This window comes from Astatotilapia calliptera, chromosome 5 (assembly GCF_900246225.1).
Source record: "Astatotilapia calliptera chromosome 5, fAstCal1.2, whole genome shotgun sequence".
NCBI classification, from domain to species: Eukaryota; Metazoa; Chordata; class Actinopteri; order Cichliformes; family Cichlidae; genus Astatotilapia; species Astatotilapia calliptera.
The window spans coordinates 18974977-18994902 of record NC_039306.1 but is presented as its reverse complement, the minus strand read 5'-3'; the positions used below and the strand labels follow the sequence as shown (position 1 = coordinate 18994902).

The 19926-nt window shown below is 40.1% G+C and overlaps 1 protein-coding gene across 3 annotated transcripts in view; it reads right to left on the bottom strand.

Annotated features, from left to right (window-relative positions):
* The window catches only part of bsnb (bassoon (presynaptic cytomatrix protein) b), an 80647-nt gene that overhangs the window by 59328 nt on the left and 1393 nt on the right, over window positions 1-19926 (bottom strand). For all 3 annotated transcript variants that reach the window (XM_026167801.1, XM_026167802.1, XM_026167803.1), the window contains exon 2: window positions 11815-12205. In XM_026167801.1, coding sequence (XP_026023586.1) covers window positions 11815-12205 — 391 coding nt within the window. The remainder of the gene's footprint in view (window positions 1-11814; window positions 12206-19926) is intronic.

Genomic DNA, 19926 nt, shown 5'->3' with positions numbered 1-19926 from the left:
GACAGAGTAAGTCACAAGCTCAGCAGCACCTTAGCCTACTGCCTGGCTCACTGCCAGTTCCTGGTATAAGGAGCGATCAGGCCGTGGTTTTCACTGTCAATCAGGGAAACTGAGAAGCCGGGTGCAGAGGTGACTCCTGGGGACAGTGAAAAAAGCCAACACAGCGCCATCTAACACTGCACACTTTATCTAATCAGAGACTCGTGTAGAAACTCCTATTTCTATGACAATTATTGTCATTGACATTTTTTTTCAGACACACTGTTAGGATAATCATATAAAGCTCACCAAGGGGGAAAAACACTCTGGAAAAAACAAAGAAAGCAGCTGCGCGAAGGGCAAGCAGCTATTTATCAATTTCTTCATGTCTCTGCTTGCCTCACCTCTCCATCTCATTCCTTTCTGCGTCCCCGTTGTTATGAGGCAATCATGTGGATCTTTATGAAATCTGATCTGTATCAGCAAAAAACACACACACACACACACACACACACACAAGCACACTGCACACTGTGTCTCCTCCCCTGCCTCTCTATCAGTTCTCTTTTGCAGTCCTCCATCTTTTTCTCCTGCACTCATCTTCATTTCTCCTTGTTATCTGCATCTCTCACATCCCATCACTCCATCTAATTTTCTTCTTCCAGCTCCATCATCATCTGTGTGTTTATGACGACTCTCTTCAGAGCCAGAAATTCATACACAGCTAGTTTCAAATGAGGGTAAATTTCAGAAAGCTAACTGCCACACTGCCAGGTAAATGTTTGTACCAAAATAGTCGCGTAACAAAGAACTATGCTGAGAGTGTCTACCTCTCATTTACGAGTGCGTGCTTCTGTCTTCTGCTGTCTTGGAGTCTGACACATATACAGACGTTAGAAGATGTAACACTGCATACATCACACAGGTGCACAAAGTTTCCCTGTTTTTCTTCTTCGTGCGTTCGTTGACAGGTGTGAGACATCATGCCGTCCATCATTCCCCGGGAAAGCTGGATAACGAACGCGCTGAGACACATCCAAACTTCAGCTGACAAAGATGCAGATGAAGAAAGCAGCTTTGTCTTAGAGATCACAATGCAGTATCACCATGCGGTATGTACAGCAGCTGAGCACTGCAGTTTGGGGATCGGGACACTTGGAATGCAGTGGTTTATCAATTCCTTGCAAATTGGGCCAAAGACATTGAAATTCCTCCCTATGCCTCGCTCCCCCTTTCTCTCTTTCTCTCTGTCAATTTGTCTCCCAGCCTCTGCTAAACTCAAACACAAGCAGCTCTACAAACAACTACACGAGAACAGTCTCAATAAAACACATCTGTTTTACTCCTGAATGTTACCAAGCAGGGAAACAAAGCTAATGAAAATCCTGAGTCATTGTTGGGGAATCGCTGTTAAATTTCTTTTCATGCATACTATTCAACTTCTCTCACCAGGTATACTGGTGCAGTGTTGGGAATGGCAGGGAGTCATGGTATTAATAAGTATGCGGGAAAGTAGTGCAGAGTGCATAACATTAAATCGTGATCTACAGTAGAGGAAATCGGCATGATATGATGAACGCTTGTGCACTGCAATGCAATACCGTTCCCTTGCAAAGGATTTGTTGCTACCTTTATGAAACTTTTAATAGTCAGTTCCTTTGAGATTTTGCCACAGAGAGCTCTAGACTCCACTCTGCAATACCGTTTGAGTCTACAGTACATCATGTGTCATTATTGTCACTTGAGAGTATTACTGAAAAGCCAAGAGCATTTCGATTTCAAATGTTTCTGTCTGGATGTTTCACACACAGCCAGAAAATTAGCAAGATTTGCTGCGAGGGAAAAGTTTCTGTGGTCTGATAGGCCATGCAACAAATGTGCAATAACAGTGCAAAGTACAATCCTGTTTGATGACAGATTAAATAATCAGTAGAAGGCCTAAAAGAAGTCATTGTTTGCAACACGGAGTCAAAGAATTATACCAAACTGCTGAAAGTGATCTTTCTGCGTGTCCAGTTCTAACAAGGGCACTATTAGGAAAACTGACTAAAGATTCCTGTGCAATTTTTCCATACAGAAAAGACTACTGTAAGATGGACTTTAACTGCAGTAGGTTATGGTGTAATAATTAAAACAGTGTCCCAGATTTAGTGTCTGGCAGTTCTTGTTGCAAAATATTTTGGTATATGCAAAATGCAGCATGAAGTGTCTCGGCTGGATTCCTGACCTAGTTCCCACTGTTTGTCCACTTTAAACCAGTCTATGATTACATCCAAAAGCACAGTGTGGAAAAACAGCCACCCAAACCCTGACATAAGTTTCACAGAATAATTATTTCGTTATTTGAACATACGTGTTCACTAAGGAGCTTTTTGTCTCACTTTCTTATGAAATGATTTACAGTAAATAGGATAAGAGGTTTGCAAAGGAAGGACAATTACTTGAAACACTGTATGTTATACTGTTTATTTTTGTTAAAATTATCTATTTAAAATCATCAGCGCAACATCGAGATGTCCAAATATAACTGTTTGGAAAGACTTACATTATCAAACCTTCTGATCGGTGTTCTCTATATAATGGTGTATGTTTGTCGTGTATGTGCAGTTAGGATCACACGTTTTTGGACAATGACACATTGTTTTGTAATTTAGCCTGTGCACACTGCCACAGTGGATTTAAAATCAGACAATACAAATGTGACTGAAGTGCAGACTTAAAGTTTTAATTCAAGGGGTTTAACATTTTCAGACGCTCAAAAGTAACTGGACAAACAAACATAGCAACCAAATGCTGTTTCGTCCCTTGAGACACTCTGCTAGGCCTTAATTGAATTGAGATCAGGTGACTGACTTGAATATCCCATTTCTTTTTCTTAAGAAACGCTTGGGTTTCTTTTGCGGTATGCTTTGGGTCACTATCCATTTGCACTGTAAAGCGCCGTCCAATCAGTTTTGCAGCATTTGGTTTAATCTGAGCAGAGAGTATAGCTCTGTACACTTCAGAGTTCTTCTATCAGCAGTTATATCATCAATAAATACTAGTGCCCTGGTTCCACTGGCAGCCATCCCCACATCATAACATTGCATCATTTTCTTTTCCCATCATTCTGGTACAAGTTAACCTGTGCAAATAATTTTTTCCCCAAACAAAGCAGACACTTTTATATGTTTAAAGTCTAATTTGGCCTTCTTGTTATCAAATAGCTGGTTGTAACCACTGATTTGGCCATTTGTTGTAAAACCCTCTGTATTTGCACTCATGAGGGTGCCTCTTGACTGTAAACTTTGGCAATAATACCCCAACTTCTTCAAGAGTGTTCTTGACTTGTTGTTTTTCTTAACCAGAGGAAGAATTCTGCAATCATCCACTTTAGTTTAGTGGCTGTCAATATATAGAGTGGCCTTTCAGGTGTTTTGGTGTTGCCAAGTTGCCCAGTGCATTCAGTCTTTGTAAGAATGTATTGTACACTCCAAGAAGGTCCTGGGTTTGAATCCACTATCTCGCAGGGGACCTTCTGTGTGTCTGCATGTTCTCCCCATCATGTTTGTGTGGGTTCTCGCCACATACTTCCCATGATGCACTGAGGGTTACTGTTTCACTCACGTTTTTTACTCACTATGTGTTTATAGTTTACTCTGCATTTAATCATTAGTTATTATTAATCTCTGGCTCTCTTCCATAGTGTGTCTTAATCTCGTCTTCATCTCCTCACATCAAATAATTGAGGAGATGGCCGCCCCTCCCTGAGCCTAGTCCTGCTGGAGGTTTCTTCCTGGTAAAATTGAGTTTTTCCTTTCCAGTGTCGCCAAAGTGCTTGCTCAAAGGGTGCCTTTATTTTACAAGATTAAGTGTCTTGAAGCAATTGTTGTTGTGATTTGGTGCTATATAACTAAAATTTTATTAAATTAAAAATAGCCTATAGGTCCAAATATGAGTGTGAACGGTTGTCTGTCTCTGTGTGTTAGCCCTGTGACACGCCTGGTAACCTGTCCAGGGTATGTCCTTTGGTAGCCTATGGTAGGTAGGGTAGGCTCCAGCTCCCACCCACAACCCCAAAATGGATAAGCAGATGGACACTCCCGAACTACCAAATCTCTCTCACAGGTTTATTTCAGATTGTCAGCCTCCTTCACTTGCATCAACATCTCTGTTTAGAGAGCTCCAGTGAACATCTAAAAAGTGCAAGTTCAAAACTTGAAAACAACCACACATCGAACAGTCAATACAATACTTTTGTTAAAAACCTAGAATTAAGGCTATAGAATTATATTCAAATATTGAATATTTGATTTAAGAAACACTGCGGTTGTATGCAGAGGAAAAACTACAAAATTTGTGTCATTGTCCAAAAACCTAAATAGTCGACTGTGCATATCATACTGGCTAAATGGTTATTTGAATATTGTGTAAGTGTATGTATTGTATCATGTAGTTTAGGGTGTGACCAAAAGACATGCACTCAATGTTTTTGTTGAAAAACCTGGAAAAACATTTGTTGACTAGTAGGTAGACTCAGAAATAAATTCATTTCAGAACATGTTTTGGTTTTTGGGGGGGTTTTTTTGCTCTGATGTTATTTAGCATCGTCAAACGGAAGAAAATGAATCTCTCATCAAAAGAGAGCAAGACACACAAAGATCAACAGCTTCATGGAAAGAATAATTTAGAAGGATCGAGAGAAAAAAGATCACATTCACTAAAATTAAGTGAATCTTGAAGAGATTCCCCTAAATGGTATTTTCATACATGATTTATCTCCTACTCTAAATCTAACCAAATGACATCTTGATTTCCTACATTAAATTCTTCACAGCTCACCCATGTCAGACAGAAGCAATGCTGTCTTTCACTAAAATGAAACTTTAATAGTGATTCATGAAACATTCTCATTGTGTTACACTTTGCCAGATCTGAATGTCACTGAATCTCTTGTGCCACATCATCCAGAGTTAGAGGGGGATTAGAAAAGTCTAACGCTAAATATCTGAATTAATTTGAGGGGATTAGGAACCGTCCTCTGCCTCCTCTGGGGTATAATGGACTTATCCTTCACTGATATGACCATATCACTGTATTTACATTTATATAACTAATACATTACCCACTCAAAATGTGGCCGTTTCGAAAGGCCAACTGCAGCTTGCAGCTTGAGTGAGTGATGAATTCTTTTGTTGACCGAGGAATGAGGCTTGTCAGCAAACACACTGCTGATTCAGGTAGCGTCTAATTATTTATATTGATATTTGACAAAATCTAGATTGTATTTAATGTGTAGGCTAACTTTGCTTTGCAGTTTTCTCTATATTTGCATGTAAATGTGTGTGTATGTGTACTGTGATTATAAACAAAGGCCCTAAATAAGCCAGTGGAACAGAGTTAGCACAGACACACATATAACATTACTGTTTTATCAAAAGGACACAAATAAGCACAGAATTAAACAAAAAACACCCCAAGTGAGCTTGTGAAGCAGAACTGCCAAATTAGGCAGGCGCTGCAGAATAATCAGCTAAAAATATACTTTGAGAACCATGAATGCCCACTAATAATGTCCCTGAAAACATACAGCAACATACAGAGAAAACTATTTTTTCTGCAATGCACCAACATATCAGCCAATCCGATTGCCTGTGTCAGCCTTGCTGACTGTTTATTGGGCAAATAGAATAACATCTGCTAATGGCAAATGTCATCTCACTAAACACTAAGTGCTAATGTGATGAAAATCTGAAAGACCTTAAAACTTTCAAACAGATCGCTTGTGTTTGTGTCATTCCACAAACAAACATGCACTATATCGACTCAAGTACTACGTCTTACACCCATGCCCAGAAGCTGCCGGCACAGTTTTTGTGCTGATGTTAATGCCAGAGGAAGTTATTGAGTCAGCAGAGTGTTGGTGACTTTTACGCACTATGAGCCTCAACACTCAGCAACCCCGTTCTCTAAACACTTGGGCTGAGTTGCTGTGGTTCCTGAACGCTTCCACTATGCAATAACACCACTCACAGTTGGTTATGAAATATCTAGGAGGTAAAAAAAAAATCATCATGAAGTGATTTGTTTCAACGGTGGCATCATATTACAGTATCATGCTCAAATACATCGAGCTCTCTAGAATGACCCATTGTTTCCCAAATGTTTGTAAAGAAAGACTTCATGGCCCGTTGTTTGCTTTTACACACCCATGGCAATGGCACAGTAAACAGCTGAATTCAAAGATTAAGGGGTGTGACCCAATATTTTTGTCCAAATAGTGCAAGGCCTCAGCTATGGGAAAAATTAAGAATTTTACTCTGCATCTCCACAATTTCTAGCAACAAAAAATGAAAACTATAATAATATTCAACAGTACACATCCTTTCTTCTCCAGCAGTTCTTTCAGTTTGATTCCTTGTTGTTTTCTATGAGATCTTATTAGTCCTCTTTTGTGAAGTGCTTTATATTCTGTGTTTCTGTTACTCACTTCCTGTTTTACTTTGGTAGTCATTTGTCTCTTGTGCCTTGTATTTACTTCCTTGTGTTGTTTTAATCAGTTTCAGCTGTGTCTCGTCACCCTCCTGTGTCCACTTTCCTCGATTACCTGGCCTCAGTTCTTTGTAGCATCATACTGTGTACCTGCCGTGAGTGCGAGAGAGACAGTACACCTGTGTGTTTGTGTTACTCCGACTAAATATATAATCCTCTTGTTTTTGTTACGTGTGTGGGTGTGTGAGGCACCTGTGTTATTCTTTTGGATTTTGGACCATATTTGCCTGTTTCTGGATTCATCATCAGTTTGTTCAGGAGTCTGCATTCAAGCTGCTCTACACCATATGACAAATTCACCTTCCGAACAGGAAGCAGACTGGTTGAACTCTATTTAAGAAATATAAACAGTCACACATATGCAGATAGACTCCTTCTTTTATTCCTTTTAGCTCAGCAAAAAACTCAAGTGGCCCTCAGTTTGAAGAACACAGCGCACTTTCTAAAAGTTAAGAAGTAATCACAAGTTTAAGGTCAAACTGGGATCAATACCATACCTGAAACACTCACAACCCACAAAGCTGCCTTCGAGCACGCTTGAAAATTACAGAATGTTTACTTATGACACTATGGACAGCTTGCTCTCCCCGGTTGGTGTCGCTTGAGAAAATTGATTTTCAGCCTTGGGATTAGAACTTTAGAGCATTAAAGTCGATTTAAACAGTCCCATGTCTGACTGAGAAATGTAGTGTTTAACTGTAAGCTTGTGTACAAAAGACGTCCAGCTGTGCACCCAGTATATGTTTTCCTGATCAGTTTGTGGTCTCAGTTTCTAGTTTCAAGGGTAATTGAATTTATGCCTTTTAGAGGGATGTTTTTGTTTTTTTCGTTTGTCAGACATATGACTATCCAAAGAGTATGTAGTGAGCCTCAGTTTTTTAGTCAGCCCTGTGCCTCACTCATTGTGTCCAGTTTCAAAACCAAGATGGCAAAAATTCTCCGTTTGAAGCTAGAAAGTGGGCCTTCACTAACTAACAATGACAATAGCTCAGTAATCTAATCTGTGGTTTTCAGTACACAGTGTCTACGAGGCCAGTCTGCTGTTTGGTGCCTAACAGATGTACAGTGGGTTTCTCTCTTTCTTTTTATACTGAACGTCTGCCTGTTTCATCTGATTACTGAAGCTTTTTGTCTGATCTTGATTGGAAACATTTTATTGTAGAGTCCAAATCGATATTACTGCTTTTGGTTTGGTTGCTAAATCTATCTACTGCAACTGTAAACTGTGGCCACCTACCTGCTATATTTTAAACTCGAATGAGGAGATAGAGTGCTTCTGTGTGGGAGCATTTGTTAAAACTGCTCTTTCAGCTTGTGGGATTGTTGATAAAAAAAGAAAGAAAGAGAAGAACCTCCAAGGCATTTCTGAAACAAAGACTTTAAAGAGTCATTGTTTCATGACTTGTTTGAAGAATGTTTCAGCTCCATGTCAGGGGTGTGTCTTCATCACCAAACTGTATGAAGAAAAAATTTCGTTTTCAAAAGCATCTTAGCATTGTTTTCTGATTTGTTTCTCCATTTTGTTGTTGTTGGGGTATTTTTTTCTCCCTACGCTGAATTTATGCAGAGATAGATAGTGTCAGTACGAACACTCTGGCTATTACGGTTAATTTATGATGATGCTTTTTTTTCTCCTCCCGTTCTGTCTCCTCCTGCTACGGCACAGCTTTTTCAACCAGCTCTGTCTCTCTCTCTCTTCCTCTCCCTCCTTCTTTCAGCTGTGGCTTCTCAGGACCGGGCCACCGTTGCAGACAGAAGGAGGGTAGGGTCTATAAATAGAAATTGGACCAATTATGAAGCAGATGTTCCCCTGTATGGTGGTGGGAGAACACTGTCAGGGGAGAATGTCTGTGGTATTCTCAGTATCGCTCTCACTGCTCTTGTTCTTTGTTGTTCTAAGGCTGCCTTTAGACCGTCTCATTTCTTGCCTTTCTGGCTTTCTCGTTTTCTCATTTCGGTGCTACCTACGTCACGTCACATGTAAGTCTTAGTTCACGTGCACGATAGCTGGCATGTCTGAATTCGTAGCTATCATGTCTAAATAAAACTTGTCTTCTCAGCTTGACTGACAGCCACGTAACAGATGCGGTCTGTGAGATCCATTTGTCGCTCGCTGTTTACATCCAAATTGCATTACCATCAAGAGGTAGTTTAACACAGCTCTGACGTGCATTGCAACAATTATCTTCACCCCTCAAAGAGTGAAGAGAGATTCTCTTTACAAGATAATGTGGCTTCTTAAAAGAAAATCCAGGCTAGCCCCGCTATTTGAGTCTGTGCTCAAAAATCCAAACATGAAATCATCCACAGCTATCAGGACTTTAATCGGCACTGCCATCTTTCTGTGATTTAATGGGAAATCCTCTTCAATGACAGATTTTTGCTCATATTATCCTGATAATCTGGGGGACTTCAGTGGGTCTCTGTAAACTATTTGCAGACACACATCTCTTGCACAAGAAGTGGTCCTAATAGTGTGTTGTCATCACAGGTCTAATCCTGAAACTACAACGAATGAGAAAATTCTTCAGGTAATTTTTCACACAAAACACCAAATGTTCAAATGAAAACAAGATTATAATCTCAGAAAATCCCAAAACCGTGTTATTATACAGGACAGGATATATGTTTATATACAAATATTTTACTATTAAGAATCAAGAGAATCCCTGTGTGGATTTTGACACAGCCTTGCTATGGCTATCCTTTCTCTGGGCCAGTTCCCATCACTGTAATCGTAATTCCTGTCATCGTCATCTTCTGCATTATCATCACCTTGGTTGTCATCAGTTTCCCTGATGAGTGATAAGGCTGTTTTAGATATGCTGTAGTGAGGCTGAAGCCAAATCCATCCTAAGTAGGTTAAGGGGGTAAATCTTCAGGTCTCCAGAGGCTGGACATTTTCCCTCCCTGTTTCTCTCTCTCTCTGTCAGGATCTGACAAGCACACCAAGCCTGAGCTGAAAAGCACCCACCTCCGCTGTTCTCTTTACTGCCATGCTCTCCTTCACTCCCTGCCATGATCTATTCTTTACTGTCTGTTTCCACTTTGGTCCATGCTTTTTTCTTTCTCATCTTTCCATTCCCCACTGCTTTCTTCTTCCAACGTTTGCAGTCTCCTCTCTTATGCACCCGATGCATACATGTCATCAAGCTTACACACACCCATTGGGCAGTACATTTACATGCACGCATTTATCGTTCAAAAAACCTAAACATTATATTCTGCATCCTAATATTTACTCAGCCTACGGTCGCTCTGATAGCCTGTAGGCCAGCGTAACTGACATTGCTTCTTGGCTTCAATTTGCAACATGACTCAGTGAAGTTGATTTGAAACTTTGTGACAGATGACACAGCCACACTTGACTCACAGTTACAGTGAAGCATGGCCTAATTCAAATTAGGCAAGTGATTTATTTTCAGATGAAGGCAATAGGCTTTCTTAGCTACCTGTTAACAGCGATGAGTGTTTAGACGCATATGAATGATTGCGAATGATGGGGTAATGTGTTGTGCTCCTTTTTTGGGATGATATAAGAATCTGTTCAGATTTTTCAGAAGAGGCTCTGGGCATGATTAGGATGTGCTTGTCAGAAAGGATGGATGTATAATATACAGGCACAATATACTTCACATAAGTGTTATGTAAAGATAGATTAGCTGAATAAACAACAGAGTTTGCTCTAGAGGTAAGAGCCTCTGATTTATTATGGCTAGTAGGGGGTGAGTAATATATTACTATGCACCTTGGAAAAGTGCATGCAACCAGGTCTTTGCAGATGAAAGATTATAAGCCAACCAAACTATTAAATACTCCACCTATCAAGAGAAATCATGGCTGGAGCAGAAGTTCACAGCTCTCAAACAACATGCATCTAATTCACATCTTGACTCCCATTCATTTGGTGCAATTCAACCCATGAGTCAGTCAGAGCCAACTTGATAACAATTGTCATCAACAGCATTACTCATAAATGTCAATGAGAAATAACATTCAAAAGACAAATTAAACCAAATTGTAGCACCTGAATCACCCACTTCAAAAAAAAATGCATACACCACTATGACGTTACAAAGGGTGTAGAGGAAAAGACTGGAAGTGCAGCAGCCAGAGACCATGGCGATAGCTGGTGAAATAGCTGTTGGAAAGTGAGCAGGTACTGAGTTCAATTACTGATAACCCGTAGGAGCAAAGGACACCAATGACTGACCTCCACTACAGCAACAAGTGAGTCAGTTTGTACACTCACTAGCCACTTTGTTAGGTACACCTGTTCATCATAAAGAGTCAATCACATGGCAGCAACCAATCATGTTTAGGCATGTAGTCAAGACGACCTGCTGAAGTTGAAACTGTTGTTGTCTGATGGATGGGCTGGTCTAGTATGTGAGTGTTTTGGAAACTGGTGATCTCCTGTCAAACAACCATCTCTAGGGTTTACAGAAAATGGTCCAAAAAAGCAAAGGTGGCTGGTTGATGCCATAGGTCAGAGGAGGATGGAAGGAAGGAAACACTAATTCAAACAACAACTCATTACAACCAAGTGCAGTAGATCATCTCTGAAGCCACAACATGTTGAACCTTGAACACTTCATGCCACAAAGCTCAACTCATCTCAAACTGCTTTCATGAATATGAAAATGATTTCACTGTACTCAAATCTGCAGCACCTGTGTGATGCTATCATGTGAAACAAAATCTCTGAGGGATGTTTCCATCATCTTGTTGAATCTATGCTATAAAGTGTTAAGACAGGCCTGAAGGCAAAAGAGGATCCAACGTGGTACTAGCAAGGTGTACCTCCTAACGTCCCAGGTAAGTTTATACTGACAGGACTTTAGACGTGCAGTACACATATTTGACTGATGATGAAAATAATACAATCATGTGACAACAAACAAAACCTGATGGTGTTTAGACTTGGTCCTATTTTAAAGCAGATCAAAATTACAAGGAAAATCTTGTGCTCAGTTTGTCAACATTAGAGAGTAACCCTCTTCCTTTTATTCTCTTTAGCTCTGAGGCAGTCTGCAATGCTGTATGCATGAATTCATTCCAAATATGTTTGTGCAGTCGATTACACGGTTGCATTTTTTAACCTTTTTAGCAGTATTTGAGATGTTTTTGTTTCCGTGCGAATGCACCATGGCAGATGCTCACTACGTTTGTAACTCCCTCACTGACAGTAACCGGGAATCAGATGAATTCACCTTTACTATGTGGCACTGGTCTGCTGTAGTGAAAGATAAAAGAGAACAATCCTTGAAAATAAAAACATCTTGGTGAAGCAGATCCACCTACCTCTGTTAGGTCAGGGTTTGGGTTGAAGCCACACTGGTTGCACACCATGGAGCGGCACTGCGTGCAGGTGTTGATGTTCGGCTTGTCATCCCCAGTGCCCATCAAGTCGGTGGTTTTGCAGACGGGGCACAGTTTGCTGCTGGGCATGGGTGCTATTTGAGGCACAGAGTAAGGGGAGGTGGGGACACTGCCTCGGTCTGGGGACGCAGAAGGGGACCTCCCAGTTCTGCTACTACCGACGTCCACCTGCAGACTCTTCCTGGCCACATGGCCCTGGCCTTGCTCTCCATGAGGCGCAGCATGCTGTGGGGTGTCATGGGAAGCCAACCTGTCACCTGTCCCATGACCGATCTGGCCGCCTGCTTTAGGTCCTGAGTCTGATGGAGGTGGCCTGACAGAGAGGTAAAGAGAACACAAAACAAGGTGTACATTAGATCTGTGTCCTAAGCTAGGAGTATAACCAGTTTAACTAAAGAGACTATTGTTTACTGAGAGCCAACTGAGCATGGAAATATTTCTATTCGTCTAGGGATAGGAAAGGCTTTAGCTCTGAAAAAACTCAAGAAGCTTCTCAGCTATTCTCTCAATTACCCTTTGCAAGGTCAAGACTGAGTTTTACACACTTTATGTACATTTTACACTTTTAAAGTCATACGTTTTAAAAATCCTTTTCAGGTTCGCTTGCTGGAAATGGCTTTATGATCACTATATCAGACTGCACTGAAGCACACATATCCACTGTGCCTGTGACAAATAAAGTCTTTGAGTCCAGTTAACACGCTTATTCTTATAAGCACACATTTGCAAACACCCAGTCCATGCTATTTTTTACTCATGAATGCAAGGCCATCTATTGCATAAACGAGAACACCGAAATAAAAACTCATTATACTCTCTGCTGGAAGTAACTACACGGGGTTACGAGCTTTTTGGTTTTTTTCTTTTGTTAACATGCAGAAACTTTAAGAAAATAACCACAGCAGCCTTTTGGAGTGATTGAAAGTACTGAAAGAAGAATAGTGAACATCATTAAGAGAAACGTGGTGTTTCCGGGTTTAGACTTAGGAAAACAAAGGAACCTAACTTTGTTTTTCTGACCTTTTCTTTTATAATAAATTAGTATATATTTTAAATGCATTGCATTTGACTTTTTCTTAAGTGGGCTTTTATAGCTGTAACAGCTACTGAATATAAATAAGCAGCAGTGCTTCTTCATAAAGGATGCATTTTGGAGTCCTTCAGCTCTGAGATGCATTAGGCGCACATATCATTAAAAGATTGTATTGTGGTTCATGATGTGATAGCAGACCACTCAAAACAGAGGCCAGGAGTAAATCAAATGCTGCCTATTTTATAGTGCCTCTTTCTGTAAAGTGCTTGTCTTTAAAGCTGGTCTGTTCTCGCCTCAGCATTCTGTTTGGGGTGGCACAAAGGTGGCGTATCAGGACTGTAAACTTTGGGTTTTCTTGCACACCCTGGCCTTCAAGCACTGGTGCCAACAGTTAAATAGGAACGGAGGATTTCCACTGTCATAACAACTTAGACCTTGTTTAGTCATGGCCGTCATCTTCAAAGACAGTCGAAGCAGCAGCCCTGGATCCACAGTGAGGGAAGTGTGGCGATAATGGGGAGAATAAAGGAATTAAAATAGAGCATGTTAGCAATTGTGACTCATTGGCAAACACTTGAGTTGCCACAAAACTCTAACCTTGTTCAACTCTCTACAGGAGCTCTGTGTTTACTGCAGTGAGCCCATCGGGAAAATCTTTACTTTTCATCTATCGACTGTGAACTTGAAATTCACACAGTTGCTGACAGTCTATGGCGGACCATCACTTTCAGTCCTTCTGAGGCTACACTCATTCCTTCTCAGACATGGGATATGTAACATTGCTGGCTTCATGAATATTTAAAATGTAGGCATTCGGTGATTCATATGGGTCAGTTTTATGTTAATAATCCTCAGGGAACATTGACAGAGCAGTTACCAGTTTCACACAATATTATGTAGTATGAGCAAGATCTGACACTAAGTAACATATAATGAATTATTTTAACTTTTCTTTGATTAGCAGCTGTAATGCGATAGTTGTTTTGATCATTGTGTATGTGGTTATGGGAATAGATCCATACAAACTTGTACATATACAAATGTAGCTTATAAACTACAGTTCACCTGCCTGAAGTGAAGTACATAATGTAATTTGCAGTGAGATCCTGATCAATCCTGTCTCAATGTCAGGGATAATCTCACATAACTAATTAATGAAGTACTGCTGTTGTGCTGTGTGCACAAATGCATGAAACTCTCTCACTCTGAATAAACACAGTACAGTGTTGTGTGCGCCAATCCAATAATGGATTTGACTCCATGCATTCAGACGCGCTATGTTGAAAAGGATACTTAATGTTATCAGGTGTGACTCGGCGTGATTGCCGCCACTGCTGCTGATTTTACGAAGGTAAGCATTCAGACATGAAAGCCTCAGATAAATGAACATTTTTTAGTAGCTGATGCGTCTTACCGTTGATCCACTGTGCAGTCTACATTTAAGTCTATGTCAAGGTGTTTTCAGAAAATAATTGCAATTTAAAACACCGAGGCACTAAGTGGAGTCTCTTGTGGTTTATGTAAAGCCTCAGGCACCATGGCTTAATGAGAGTCAAAAGCATAGTTTAAACTTGAGGACACTTTTTCAAAAGATTTCTTCAAATGTTCTCATCCATCAGTAAGTGGTAATCCACTGAGAACAACTTGTGGCTTTGTGGCGAAAGCACTAGAGACTGCTTCACAAAGTGGATAGTAAGGCATTTGTGTGTTGCCAGTCTTTCGTGCTGGGGAGCCCCATGTGAAACTTTAGATCGCAAATAAGCAGAAAGATGATTAGATTGTCTACTCAGCCTTAATCATCCATGTGACAATATCCCAATGTCACATTAATTAAAAATTGAAATGCAAGACAATGAAAATCTCAGAGGAATTTTTTAGTATTACAGGAAACACTATTCCCTGAATTGCCAAGAATTAGATGGGAAAATTTTTACCACTTTCATATGAGAAGAGTAATATAAGTTAACTGCAGAGAGAAACATTTAGCATACCTCTGTTTTACTGTGAAAAATCTTATCCCTGTCTAATGTAGCTGAAGGTTTCCCATCAACGGACAACAGCAAAAAACATGTAGGTGCTGACAACTTTTGGACACGTGACAATCACGCTGACTATGTAGAATAAAGCGAATAAGCCCCTGGTTACACAGGCCATCTGTCCAACACAGGTCATGAGGCAAACATTAGATTTTAGGTTTTTTGCTGGAGGTTGACTGCAATCACTGTGAAAGTGATTGATAAAGCTCCAGTCACACGAGTCTACAGTCCACCCCGTAGCAAACGCCTGTTTCTAGGGGCAAATGTTTGTTCCCCAACTAGTTCCTGAAAACCTCCTTCTGATTGTCATAGGAGTGATGCACTCATCTGCAAATGCTGGTAAGCTCTTCAAGTTGTAGTAAAACTTTAAAAAGTACAACACAAACCAGAAATGGAGAAGCTTTGCCTTCAAAGTAAAAGTTGCGCCTTCTGAAACATTTTGTCTGCAGCACTGAGACACAATTTTTGCTTTGAAGGTGACCCTTCTCCATCTCAGGTTTGCCTCTCACTTTTTGAAGTTATAACACCCTTGGGCTAGTAGTTAGTGAGTATTTTTTAGACAAACATGAAAAACTACACGCAACTGTGACAGTCTGCTAGCATCCATGCATCCATCCTCTTTTGTTTATCCAATTCAGGGTCGTGGGAGGGCTGGAGCCTATCCTAGCTGCCATAGGGTAAGAGGTGGGGTACACCACCACGCCAGTCTGTTGCAGTGCTAGCACCCAAAGCAAACGATTTCATCCAGCAACAGCCAGAAACCTCCAGGAAACACCTGCCAACCAGTTGGGGCGCACACATTTAGCCCTAGCAACCGGTGGTTGTATCACATCCAATATGTCTGACAAATTAAGCAATGTGTGCATGATGTCACATGAGAAATTTGTACTGAAAAAATGCTCATGTTTTTATCATTACCCTCAGACAGAGCTGTTTTTGATATTTTCCCAAGCTTCAGGCTAAGCTAATCTAGCTAGTTACTTTGAGGTCCCTAATACTGACTAAACAGATATGAGTGTGATTTCTTATCTGTAGTACATCCTTTAGGTGCTTGCTAAAACACATGCAGTGGGCATTGACAGACTGGCGATGTAATGTGAGACAGGTGAGACAAAACTAGTCATGCTAATCCTGTCAATACTTTAGCACAGGAGGGTATCCACAAAGACTGAAAGTGCTGTTTGCACAGTGATGGCCATAGACATAGTAATTCAACTTAATCCACTATTAAATATCCAGCATAAGAGTCATGGCTGAGAGCCTTTTTGATCAGCATCTAATGTTCAAGTCGGTTTTCAGTTTAAATACAGAATAACATCAGCTCCCTTTAACATCAAATCAAAGCTTTTTTTTCCAAAATGTAGTAGTCTTGCTGTTTTTGTGCATTTCCATCTTTCCTCCCAGCAAAGTTTCATATAGTCCATGTTTTAACTAACAGTACTCATTGTCCTAATAAAAATCTAATTACTGGCCTATACAATATACCAACCCATTACATTGCTTTGAAAGGGTTTACTGAACAATAAAAACCACTGCAGCTATACAATAAACAGCAGGCATTCATTTATATTTACTTTTATCATTTGGATTAAAAATTGTCTTCGCACTGACATCTGGTGTGCCAATTAGGTCCGTTGGTAGAGGGGTAGTCATCAGACTGATGTGTGCTTAATTTTAGCTGGATAAAGTTTCAGAGTCTATACAGTGGAGATGCTACAGACACAACATTAAAACCACTCAAAGACAAATACTGACCATCTAGTCACACTACACTGCTCTCATAACTCCCAGGTCCCAAGTGTGAACAGTCTGATCCACAGAGACCTCAACTGGCAACTAAGTGCACCCAACAAGATTCCCCAGAGAGCCCATGTCCACAGCAAATCAGGGCTATTTTTACAGGATGATAGTTTAAATACTTGTGATGTAGTGTATGTTTGTATCTGGTTTAGGCTTTCTCTCTGTTGGAAATGAACCTGTAGCTGAGGCTTCTGAATGAATGTGCCTCCCATTTAGCAGTATTTAAAGGTCAGAGTAGAAAGGGTTAGGGTGATGAATGAGATGTGCACATGATTAATGGCATTATTTGATGCGAATGTCCAATTGCATGTTCAGTGTATCAGTAAAATGTAAATCCACCATTAAGTATCTGTTTGTCGAAAAGCATCAACAACTATCGCACTTGTTTTTCAATCAGCGCCGGGTACGTCACATCAAAAAGAAAAAGGAAAGAAAGAAAATGTAACAAGGTTATGTTTATTTCCCAGAAGGAAACACTTACAGCTTCATAATTATCCAGCAGGGCAGATTTAATTCTGTCATTCAATGGCTGCTGGACATTAGACAAGAGTGTTTCTGCGTGTAAGTGAATCATCGGGGTTAAAGAGGAACAAAGCAGGGGTTGGCACACATTTAAGCAATTTCTGTAAAAAAATATATAAAAATAAGAAAAAGTGATTATTAGTTGTTGCCACTAACAACCAGAAAAGATGTCAGACACAGAATGAATGATTTTCAATTAGTTTTTTCAATTGGTCAAACCTGCCAAAAAAGCTGTGACAACAAGATCCAAATCAATGTTATAAAGCGTGTATTACAGCATCTCTGACAACGTTACGTAGCTTTGTTTAACATCAGACAAGCTTGGCTGCCCCTAAAAAATGATGAGCAGCCAAGTCATAGATGAGGGGAAAGCTTACTCTAGAGCCAACATATTCCCAATCTTGCTGGACAAATGTAAAAGTAGTAGTTGCAGTGATGAAACTTTTAAGTTTATCCTGCAATGCCTCACATCATAAATGTGAAACATGGTTCAGTATATCAAATGGTCTTTCCCAAAAAATCACGCAGAGGTTCCTTCAAAAAGCAACCTCAAAGACAGCACGCAAGCTGTGAGCTACAGCTGTATTGTGTTTTGTGGCGATTGTTACTCTGATGGCAAAACGCATCCAGTGTGTAGTTGTGACTAGACTGGACACAGTGTCTGCGCTGCCAAAATATTCAACGTGGCATCCAAGTTCAGTTTCATCCGCAGAACAGCCTGGAAACACAAAGAAGATGGTACTTGACTTGGATATGTGGTTTTAGCCAGCTTCACGAGTAAAACGTATTTAAAAAAAATCATTTTAATTGATAAAATAAGTTTCTTCTTTTTTGAAAGTTTGATAATGCCGCTATTCTTTTCCATCTGTGAGTAATTGTGTTAAATAATCGCGATCTCATTATAGACAAAAATAACTGATTGTGATTTTTCGCCATAAAGTAGCAGTGCTGGTAGACATCCATTTTCTGTTTATAACAGTGTCATTAGTAAGGGTGCCAATGAAGAACTGGTTCCAAATAATTAAATCTTTTGCCTCCCAGCTTATCAATTCGTTTAACAATGCTGGCTTGTTTTTCTGACAGCTATGCATTGACTAACAATGATGTCAAACTCATACTGAGTCTTTTTTTTTTTTACTCGGTTACTATAATGTGTTCAGCCACAGAGATAATGTAACAATTGTGCTGATGCTGAAAAACTGTGTAGGACTTCTTATTTCCACAAAGAAACAAATCAGGAATCAATAAGAGAAAAGGTGAAGGCGCTAACCTATAATCAGAATCAAAAACAGTATTGGTAGCAATGATATTCTATAAATGCCCCTCCCTGGTGATAAACAATATGAACTGCTTTGCATTTGGAGTGTGCTCAAAGTCTTTGAATTTGAGTGTATCCATTACTTGTGATTGGTTTCATGCACTCTGCTTGTGTCTGGGTTCGTAAAGTACCAGTATCAATACTCAAACCCGCATTTAATATCAATATCAGTTCTCCACCAGTTGAGTTTTTAGACTGATAATAAGGAGATGCCAAAGCAGCAGGACACTGAGCTCATCGCTGTAAACAGGAACTATTTGGAGCTTGTGTCAGACTGCCTTTCAGTTGTGGTCAATAAGTCAGGATGACTATGCACTTAGTCAAAGCTGTTATGATAAGAGAAGAAGCAGAAGAGTGGCTCCCCTAGCTTCACAGACTCATACAGGGGCTCAGATAGAGTTCTCTAACTGCAGTAAATAAAGTGTAAAACTGTCAGAATTGGTCCCAAAAACCTCCTACGTGGAACTTGCTTTTGAATAAAGCTATATAAAGCATATTATACCCTTACTGATATTAATAGGCAAACCCATAAAATGGTGCACCTCATTTTCATTCAGATGAAAGTCTCCTATCTACAGTCTCAACCCAGGCGTTGTCTCATTATTTCTTAAACACTCACAAGGTCTTTGTAAAGGAATATGTTAAGGCAAGATTCAGACTGAATGTGCAGCCACAATCTTAAAAAGACTGTTTAAATTAGCCATATGATATACTCTCTGTCTCTCTCCCAGCCGATTTCTTATAATGCCTCCCTCGGTCTTTTAGTACACTCAGTCTCTCAGCAGTAGACATCACTTTATGAGATACCTTAGGGTGGATACCAGAGAGAAATCAAGATATAAAAGAATCATGAGGTTACAAGGGAGCTATGAGGATTTAAACCTGTTCCAAAGTGAATAGATGGGATGAACGGTAAATGCTTGGACGAACAGAAACACGAAGAAGACTGGACATTATTAAAAGCGTACGGTGTCCTTTTGCAGACCACACATAAAAAGCCCACTAAAACTCACTGTGGAATAAAAAGAAGTTAAGCAGCAGCGCAATGCAAAAAAAAAAAGGCATCAAAAACCAGACGTCTGTTGCACTAAGAAATCAGCACATAGCTTTGAATATCAGGCTAAAATCTATGGAAAGAGACTGTAAGCAGGTGTGGCGAATGTAAGACGCAGCTGTGACTGTGACTGTGCATGTGCATATTCAGGTCTACAACTGCTGAACTGTATAATTAAGGCAACATCAGATCTTGTTGGAAGGGCAATCCCTCCCACACACCCACACAGAAAACACAGACCTGCAGGCTGCTACATGTGATCACACTAATG